The sequence below is a fragment of the Tupaia chinensis genome, unplaced genomic scaffold (genome assembly GCF_000334495.1).
Source record: "Tupaia chinensis unplaced genomic scaffold, TupChi_1.0 Scaffold147038_1, whole genome shotgun sequence".
Lineage (NCBI taxonomy): Eukaryota > Metazoa > Chordata > Mammalia > Scandentia > Tupaiidae > Tupaia > Tupaia belangeri.
In genome coordinates this window covers 2,823,856-2,834,360 of record NW_006206889.1, presented here as the reverse complement: position 1 = coordinate 2,834,360, position 10,505 = coordinate 2,823,856, and the positions used below count along the sequence as shown (strand labels likewise).

Here is a 10,505-nt window from a genome sequence, read left to right as displayed (position 1 = left end):
GCCCCCAGGCACGCCCCGCCCAGGCTCCGCCCGTGAGACTCGCCCCGCCCTTGCTGAGCCTAGCCACCGCCCACACCGCGCTCCCCCGGCGCGCCCGCCTTGGTCCTTTGGGCTGGCGCTTGGAGGGTGGGTCTGTTCTCCGTGGCGTCCCAGAGGAGTCTTAGCGGGCTCCTCCTCAGTCCCTCCTCTCTCCGGATTGTGGTTCGCCCAGGCAGCGCGGAAGGAAGCGGCCAGGGCCGCCCTTGGGTGCGTTCCGATGAACCTCACCTGTTGGCTACTAGCATTGTCATCCTTTACTGTCCGTTGCAGTCGTGGGTTGCGCCCACCACCGACCATCGTGGTCCTGAGGTGTCACTCCCTGTTACCGGTGTTGGGGAGCATGCCATTCCCTCAGGCACGGGGGTGCTGGGGAAGGTCCGTGGTTGTGTTAACTCAATAAAATTGACTTATCTTGGGACCAGCAGTTAGCATAATGGCTATGTCACTGAACTCCCATGTAGTGGACCGCAGTTTGAGTCCCGACCCGGTGGCTTAAACTCACGTCGGGTGCTTGTGCTGCGTGTGTGCCCAAGATCCCGAGAGGAGAATGGAGAAGGGATTGCAGCCTGGCCATCCTCCCTTGGGGAGGGGGGTGATTTCTTGCTTTCTGTCTCTGTCTTTCTGGAGAGGGCAGGCGCCCTATAGCAAAAACCTCTCAAAAAAAGACAAACCAACTTATCTTAAGTTCTCGCTGGTGGTGTTGGGGTCTGTCTTTACCCATGTGGAATTCTGTTGAATAAACTTGTATTTTTTTAAGTTTTTTTCTTCTATGACAGAGATCAAGAGACAAAGCAGAGAGGCAGCCCCACAGCTAGCCTACGATGTGGGCACAGGAAGGCCCAGGACCTGAACTCAGGAATGTTTCATGTGGGTCCAGTTGTGTCACCACCTGGGCCCAATCAACTTGTTTTGATTGATTTAAAAATTAAAAAAACATTTTTTTAGGTTTTTTGCCATAAAGCATATGTGTGTGGATAGACAGGGATAGTGAGAAATCACCCCCTACCCCCCCCCCCGGGGGGGGATAGCCATACCATAATCCCTTTTTTTTCACTCTTCTCTCAGGATTTAGGGCATGCACCTGTGCCTGGTATGCTTTTCAAGCCATCAGGTCTGGGACTTGCAACTGTGGTCTGCCCTGTGGGAGTCCAGAACCATAACCACCATACCACCTGTTGGTCCTGTGGGATTTTTTTAATCTTCTCTTTTCTGCCATCACATATGCTCTGGAGAGAGAGAGAGGAAAAGTGAGAAATCACCCCTCTCCCCTGGCCCTAGGAGGGATAGCCATGCTGCAATCCCTTCTCTCCTCCTGGGATCTTAGGCACACATGCCCATTATGATTTTTAAGCCACCAGGTCCAGGACTTGAACTGTGATTGGCGGTGTAGGAGTCCAACACCTTAACCACCTACCTACTGGCCCCAGTCCCGTGTTTATTTACTCCTAAAATGACTAAACATACCCAGTTCTTGGTTCTGTGCCCTTGATGCCTTGAGAAACTGGCTGAGATCAGCAGCATCTTCAGCCTGGGTGGAAGTGGAAGGGGAGGTCATAGGACTCTCAGGTCAACATGGTCATGGAGAAAGTGTGGTGGGTTGGTCGGGGAGTCTCTCCTAGAGAGCTAAGGCTGATGGTTGACTGTAGTGGATTGATGCGTTGCGTGTTAGAGTTTCATATATATATATATATATGTGTGTGTGTGTGTGTGTGTGTATATTCATATATTTATATATATTCATCTTTTTATACACAAACACACACACACACACACACACACACATTTAGGTTGTTGGAAAAGTCATGATCTATTTTCCTGTTCTATGCAAAAATGTGTCATGACCCAATTTTTTTTTTTTTTAAGAGTTTTTTGCAATAGTGACAGAGAGACAGAAAGTGAGAAATCACCCACCAGGGGAGATGCCCATGTCATAGTCCCTTCTCCAGTCTCCTCTTGGGGTTTTGGGCATACATGCACACACGCCTGAGTGTTAAGCCGCCATTCACATCAGGGACTCCAACTGTGGTTGAGTCCAGCAATGTAACCCTTGTGCCATCTGCTGGTCCCCTAATATGTATTTTTTAAACTCAAATTCACATGCTTATGAGAATCTCACCCGGGTCTCACCAGGGTGTCCCTCTGTCCCCTGCTTTGCACCAGCCCTCCCAGTGTCTCCTTGCTGCCTGCTTCTGCCCTGGCTGTAGCCAGTGTCCTGCGTTTCTGTTTGTTCCATGTCCTGGCCCATGCATGTTTGTTTTGAACCACCCACATGATTTTTGTCAAAGAAGCTGAGGCATCCTGACTCTGGGCAATGGAGGGGCAGCTCCTAGAGGGATCCCTGGTTCCACCAAGTCATTGGAGTAGTCTCCCCCCCACCCCAATTGCTTGATGTGCCCCATGCTGGAGTCCACATTCTATAGAGGGAGCCCAAGCTCTCTGGGCAGGCATCCCAAGAGTGGGAGTGGATGGGGAAATGCCCAGGAAAGATACCTTCAGGCTGCCTGCTGCTGGAGCCTTCCATCCGGGGCCACTTCTCAGGCAACTCCTCCCTGGACAGAGCTACATCCCCACCCAGGGTCTCCAAGAATTGAGCGTGGGTGCAGCCCAGTGGCCTGTCCAGCGGCCAGCTTCTTACACCCACCCCCTTGCTAAAGCATAGCTGTGACAGGACTCCTGGCAAGAGATTGAGGGCATCTCGGGGAAGGAAAGGAGAAGCTGAAATAAAGGAATGCAGGCTGCTTTGAGCCCTTAGCTTCCTAGGGGATTAGCTCCTTAGGTCTGTACCATCAAATGATGTCAAGAAAAAGCTGAGCACCTGCATCTTGCTGGTGAAAGGTACAGATGGCACTGTAGACTGCCATCCCAGCTATTTTCTGATAGATTCAGAGGGGTTAACCTCTTTGTTTTGTTCAGCAGTGAAGGACTCCCAGAGTGCTGGTGACTGAGGTGACATAAGCTGTGGAGGTGGCACATGCCTTGGGCAAGGCATGTCTGCAGATTGGGAAGTGATCCAAAGACCTCACATACTTTACATACTGAGCTGCCCTAAAGCTGGCTCAATGTAAAGTTTTGTATCAATTCAAAATGTGTTTCCAGGCAACAAGAAACCCTGATTAGCTACTGCTCAGCTACTTTGCATATTCTATGAATTATGTAAGAATAAGATACTGTGTATTACTGCTGTTCAGGTAGGATTGTAATCGACTACTACATAAATGGTGCCTATGCTCACATTTGCTGGTTTTAGGGCAGCATAAGGAGACCCCAGCCGTTTCTGTGGTAAAGCTCTTGCCTGAAACTGGTTTCCCACAAAATCCCTTTGTACACTCTTAGCTGTGGTATTACTCTTAGCTATGAATGTTTTTTTATGTTTTTGTTTCATTTTACCAGTGACATATAATTACACGTAACCTATAGATATGTGTTTTACTAGGCTCCTAAAAATAAATTTAAAACAGATGGATTTTCTTGGATTTCTTCTAGATTTATTAAACAGATTTTTTTCTTTTGAATTACCATCCATGAGGACTCGGTAGATTTGCATTGCATTTTCTCACATGTGGATACTTAACAAGAGAAGTTAAAAATAAGTTGTCTAAAAATAAAATAATCATATGAGGGACTCTGGATTGCTGGAGAATTTTAAGAATTAGGTTGGTTAGTGACTTAAAAAAAAAAAAAAACAAGAATTATTTAAAGTCTTGCCTGTTAAAAATTGAGGTTATTTTGAGATGCAGTTTTGAGGCCCAGTTTTCTTCTCTTGCAGGAGGGAGTGAAGACAGAGAACGACCACATCAACCTGAAGGTGGCCGGGCAGGACGGCTCTGTGGTGCAATTTAAGATCAAGAGGCACACCCCATTGAGCAAGCTGATGAAGGCCTACTGCGAGAGGCAGGTGCGGCCCTGCTTCAGCTGGCACAGACAGGAGGCTCCACGGTCTTCCTGAGAGCCCACTTAGCACAGATTCCCAGGCACCCTGGGAGCATAGGTGTCCCAGCAGGACTCAGATATGTCACTGGACATGCTTTCCCTCTAGGGTCATCATGCTTCGTCTTCAACAGATACAGTGCACCTCTGTTTGGTTTTGTGAGCTTGCCTTCGGGTTAAGTCTTGCTGGATGTAGCCCTGGGTGTCCTGTAAGGTGTTTCCCTGTATTCCTATAAATTGACTGGTGGATCTCAAGACTTGATCAAAGTTTAGTGTGGATTTTTTTCCTGATGGGACAACCTGATGGACAGTGTGCATACTTCTGTCGGGAGGTACAGAGTGGCTACTGGCTTCTCTGGTGCTGATAGCTTTGGGGATCAATGTTTAGTTCTGTTGATGCCTTTGGCATTGGAAAATGATGTTTCCCAATGCAGTTCTGTTACTTCTTCTGCATGACAGTTTGTTTTCCAGTTTGTTTAGGAATGCATGATCCTTTTCCATTTTTAAAATTTATTTTATTTTTTGGAGAGGTTTTTGCTATAGGGTGCATGTGCTCGCCAGAAAGAGAGACAGAAAGCGAGAAATCATCCCTAAGGGGGGATGGCCACACTGCAATCCCTTCTCCTCCATTCTCCTCTCAGGGTCTTGGACACTCACGCACACGTACCCAACGTGAATTTAAGCCACTGGGTCCAGGACTCGAACCGTGGTCAACCACACGGGAGTCCAGCGACATAGCCATTGCGCCAACTGCTCGTCCTGATTCCATTTTTTAGCAGTTTTCAGAATGCACTGATTCTCTATATCCTCTAGTAGCAACCAGCTGATTTGGGCAGGTCTGGTTGTGGTTGGTGGTGTCACTGTGGTTCCTGGGTACATGGCTTGAGCTTTAGCCATTAGTTTATTTTGTTCTTATTAATGTTCAAGTGGACTCACCTTTGGCAAGTGGATACCCCCCCCCCATTCCTCCCCAAATTTCTGAGTCTTCTTGACTTCCAGGCCATGGCTTGATTGTGCAGTTTGGGCTGATGAGCCACATAGCTGTCATCTGGAGCCTCCTGTCAGAACCATTCTAGAAACTTCCTTCAGCTCCATCCCTTGTATTTTCTGGATTAATCTCCTTTTTTGATGACGTGTGTCCTCAGGTATCTTGTCAGAAAGATCATGTAGAATACAGCATCTTTGAGACATTGCACATCAGAAAATGACTTTTGCTTTCCATACCCTCACTCCTGCACACTTGGCTGCTGTAATATTCCAGCTGAGATGTTTTCTCTCCTGGAAGCTGTCGCCTTATCTTTTAGTTTTCTGTGCCTGTGTGAAGAGTTCAGTGATGTCTGGTTTTTGTCCTTTCATGTGGCATGGCTTTTTTCTCAAAGTGTTTGGGGCTGTGTTCTGGTATTTTAAAATGTCACTGTCATGTGTTTTGGAGTAGGTAGTCTTAGCACGTATCATTCTAGTACGTTATGGGCCCTTTCAGTCCCAAAGCCTGTTCCTAGATTCAGGAAGTACCTGTCTTGGTTCTGTGCTCATCTCTGTCACCGGTCTTGCCCCACTTTTGGGGAGTTCCTGTTGCTCTTGAGCTAACTGCCTTGAGCATTTTCATTTTGAAAATTGGTTCTCCCATTTTGTTTTGAGTTCTGTTATTGCTGTTGGTATCCTTACGGAGAAGTTTTCTAAATTTCATCTTTTAAATTTATATGAATATTTGTATTTTTGTCATTTTTAATTCCTAAAAGTTCTTCATCTTTGTTCCTTCATTCTTCCTTGTTTCTCAGCAGCTTGCTGTGTTCCTGATATTTAGTATTACTATTTTTTTTTAAACTTTCCAAAGAACTTGAAGTATGTGTGTATGTATGTGTATATATGTACAGGTGTGTTTGCATGTGTGCATATGTATGTGTGTGTGCATGTGTGTATGGGTTTAAATGTTCTTCTGTTTCCTTCCTTTTCCTGTCTCATCTGTGTTCCTTTATTACTTCTTTGGTTTAAACACTCACATATCTGAGTCTTTCCCTAAATGTCTCCTCTTTGATAACTGCTCAGATTTAAAAATGAGGCACTAAAAAACTATGAGCAGCACCCTGTCCTTGGGTTGGTATGTCAACAAGGGACCACATATTAGTGTGGGATCACCTCCCAGGATTAGGAGTGCTGGGAAGTTCCTCCCAGCTACTGTAGCCCCCAAGTGGCTCTGATGCTCGGGTAGACTGACTGTGTCCTGGAAGCACAACTAGAGAGGAGAGGGACTCAGGGCGCCTGCTTCTGGACAGCTTGTCCTGAGCCCAGGACTGAGTCCACCCTGCCCTCTCAGAAAGTAGAATTCTTATGCACTGCCTTCGGAGAGGCAGTGGCTGGCTTTGGAGGGCTGAAAGGCCCTGATCTGGGGGTCTGGATATGAATTTTGAAGCAGTTGTCTGCATCTCTGCCTAGTAGATGGTCCCCCAACCCAGCAAAGCTCTGTGTCTTGTCACCCACCCAAATCATGACTGCTGCTGGTATTATGTCTCCCTGTCATACTCGTCATTGTCACCTAACCTATTTTTCTTTGAGAACTTTTTTTTTTTATTGGAGAGGTTTTTGCTATAGGGCGTGTGCGCTTGCCAGAAAGGCAGTAGAGAGACAGAGAGACAGAAAGTGAGAAATCACCCCCCAGGGGGAATAGCCATGCTACAGTCCCTTCTCCTCTCAGGATCTTGGGCACACACGTACACACGCCCAGCATGAGTTCAAGCTGCCGTGTCTGGGACTTGAACTGTGGTTGACTACGTGGGAGTCCAGCAACATAGCCATTATACTAACTGCTGGTCCCATCTGAGAACTTCTTAAAGGGGGGAGCTGTTGGTGCCAAGGCAAGTGAGGGTACCAGGGCATAAAGGTGTTAAAAAGTGGTTTCTGAAAACACTGGTATTGGGGCCACACAGAAATAGATCATAGCCCACTGACCAGTATTCTGCTCACCAGGTCATAAATCTGTATATTTAGAATTCTCATGTTTTGATATAAACATTTGATTTTTTAAATTAAGCTGTGTTATCTGGAAATACTTAATGGTAATTACTTTTTCTTTTCAGGGTTTATCGATGAGACAAATTAGATTCAGGTTTGATGGGCAACCAATTAATGAAACAGACACTCCAGCACAGGTATGACAGCAGCTTTGTATGTGCTCAAGAGCTAGTTCTGATTTGCATTTAATTGTGACTTGTAATACACCTCTTTAAAATTATTGACTGGTGCTCACACAGAATACCTTACTTTTTTTTTTTTTGGAGAGATTTTCACTGTAGGGCGCGTACGCTCGCCAGACAGACAGAGAGAGACATAGAGACAGAAAGCGAGAAATCACCCCCCAGGGGGGATGGTCACGCCGCAATCCCTTCTCCTCCATTCTCCTCTCGGGATCTTCGCCCGGCGTGAGTTTTAAGCCACCAGGTCCAGGACACGAACCGCGGTCGACTAGGTGGGAGTCCAGCGACATAGCCATTACGCTAACTGCCAGTTCCCAAAATACTTTACATTTTTAAAAACAACTTTAGTTGTTAGATTACTTGATTTTAAAATTATGAACTTAAAATTTTTCACATGAGAACACTATACTTTGTGAGACATCATCCTCACTGTTTGGAGGTGGGAGCCTGGGTTCCAGGGCCTGTGCTCATGACCTGGGTCAGGGTCTTTCACAGGAGACATAGTCATCTCAAGACCCCCCAGCCAAGGCCAGGCATGAAAAGCACGAGTCCAGAGCCCTTTCGCCAGCTGTCTGGACACTGAATTTATAATAGCTGCGACTAAATGTTTAGCTTAATCCTTATGCCTTCTAAACATTTTGTACAAATGATGTGAGTGGAAATAACTTACTGTTATGCCTTATCATCAGCCAGCATGATTAGATTTTCTTTCTTTTTTTTAAGAATTATTTATTTCATCATTATTATTATTATTATTTTTAATTTGACCAGGGAGAGAGAGAGGGAGAAAGGGAAAAAGAAAGCAAGCTGCCACACCTGGGACTTGAACTATTGTGGGCCATGTAGGAGTCCAGCACCTTACCACTGCGCCACCTGCTGGCCATGGGTTAATTTTTCTTAGAGCCACACACAGAAATGTGAAAACTGGACACATCATGTTCTAGCCCATGATATGGTGAAGAGTTTGAACTGAAAATATAAATTCTTATTTATTATTATTTTTTTTTGGAGAGGTTTTTGCTATAGGGCGTGTGCACTCGCCAGACAGACAGAGATAGACAGAGAGACAGAAAGCGAGAAATCACCCCCCCAAGGGGGATGGCCACGCCGCAATCCCTTCTCCGTTCTCCTCTCGGGATCTTGGGCACACAATGCGCACATGCCTGGTGTGAGTTTTAAGCCACCGGGTCCCGGACGCGAACAGCGGTCGACTACGTGGGAGTCCAGCGACATAGCCATTACACTAACTGCTGGTCCCAAAATATAAATTCTTTTAACTTAAGTTCAAGTTACAGCTCTTAGCATTTGTCTACTTCAGACCATGTGATCAAGTCCTATAACTTCTTGGAGTCTCAGCTTTGTCTTGTATAAAGGGGAGATAATACTATACCTTCAAGGTTATGAAAAACAGGTGCAGTGTGAAAATATAAAAATATTTTTGCAAAGTATATTTAATTTTCAGTATTTAATAAATATTGAAAATATTTGTGCACTAGGTATTTAATTTCTAGCCACGTTAGGAAATCACTGCTACGACAGCATGGTCAGCTCTGCGAGGACTCTTGAGAGAAGATGGCTACTGTGAACAAAGCATTAGGGGGGAAGTTTTCAAGGAGTTAAGGGTGCTTGGACTAGGAGCTGCAGTATGTCGACAGAGGGTCAGAGAGAACACTGCCTCGGGGGATGGGCACTAGCTTGGTAGTCTCCCTCCAGTCTTTTGGTGGCTATCAGGTGGCATCTATAGCAGAGTAAGAGACATGTTACTGCTTTCAGCCTCAGTGGTCTCTGTGAATTGGCAGAAGCTTTCTTTTGTTCAAAAAGATCAGGGTAGACACTTTTATGTCTGCTATATCACAAGAAGAGAAGCAAACAGGAAACATTTGTACTCTCTCTGCCTTGGTCTTTGATGAGGGGAGGGGAAAAAAGAAGGGAAAAGCCAGCAGAGGATCCCTTCCATCACATATCCCTTCCTTCAGTGAATCCCTTCCTTCATGGATCCCTTCCTTTGTGACCCAGCTGGCCACACCTCAGTCCCTTCTCCTTTAGTCTCTTCTAGGGATTTGGCCATGCATGTACATGTGCCTGGCATGTTTTTTTTTTTTTTTTGAAAGGTTTTTGCTATAGGGTGTGTGCTAGCCAGAAAGACAGAGACAGAGTGAGATATCACCCTCCAGGGGGGATGGTCACACCGCAATCCATTCTCCATTCTCCTCTTGGGATCTTGGACATGGACGTGCATGCACCCGGCATGAGTTTAATTCTCTGGGTCCTGGACTCAAACCACAGTGAACTACATGGGAGTTTAGTGACATAGCCATTACGCTAACTGCTGGTCCCCTGGCATGGTTTTTAAACCACTGGGTCCAGGATGTGAACGGTGAAGTCAGCCATGTGGAATCTAGTGCCTATAACCATTATGCCACCTGCTGGCCTTTTTAAATGTATTTTTTGGACCCTATTTTTCTATCAAAGTCCTTAGCTTTTAATCTTTTGTGAGATTCATTTTGGGAGGCTTACTGACTAAGAAAAGAGCCTTATATATCCACAAGGGGCAGACAGGAGCAAGGTGTGGCAGGTGGTCTCTAGTATAAGGGAAGCAATTCAAGGAAATTGTACTGATGAACATGCTTGCTTCCTCTGATGAAGAGAAAACTAACACACTTCCTTCTCCTCTCCCGCTCACCACATTGGGATGGCTGTGACAGCTGGAGATGGAGGATGAGGACACCATTGACGTCTTCCAGCAGCAGACCGGGGGAGCACGGGAGACCAGCTGCCTGTTGGTACACAGCCCATAGAGGGCTGTCCCCACCCCATGTCATCGTCCTTGCACATGCTGTCGCATAGTGAACACGTGACCATACCAATCGCCAAGGAGTCTACGGCAGCATGAGGACGTTCACAGAAACGATTCTCCTCTTCCATGTACTTCGAGTGCAACTCTAAACTATCTGCAGGGACGAATCCACAACTTAAATTGGGCCAATCAGAATTATTATCTTTGTTCAGGTAACAGGAGTCATGAGGTTTTTTGGGTTTGTTTTGTTTCAGTTTTTGGTTTCCCCTCATTTTCAATATTTTCAAACCTGTGGCCTGAATGTTGGCCTTTAGTTGTGAGTTGCAACTGCCCTCCCACCACCATCCAGTCATGTAGAGTGCTTATGGGCACTGTGGTGGGGGTATCTGTTGGACAAGTGTGGGGGCCTGGTGGGGATAGGAGGCAGAATTTCACTTACTCTTCATTGTTGGCATGTTCTTAACTTGCTGAGTGTTGCAAACTTCAGCTTTGTCAGCATATATTAAAGTTGAAGGGAAAATATTGGGCTGCTTCTAAAAGGTGGAAAACAC

General features: G+C 46.0%; 1 protein-coding gene across 1 annotated transcript; it reads left to right on the top strand.

Annotated features, from left to right (window-relative positions):
* Positions 1 to 3,805: 3,805 nt before the first annotated feature.
* On the top strand, positions 3,806 to 10,499 carry LOC102500875 (small ubiquitin-related modifier 3; the record flags this gene model as incomplete). Its single annotated transcript, XM_014584530.1, is given in 3 exon segments — positions 3,806 to 3,934; positions 7,041 to 7,112; positions 9,863 to 10,499. Coding segments are annotated over 3 exon segments (294 nt in total), but the record flags the coding sequence as incomplete, so codon positions are not given.
* Between the last annotated feature and the right edge of the window lie 6 nt (positions 10,500 to 10,505).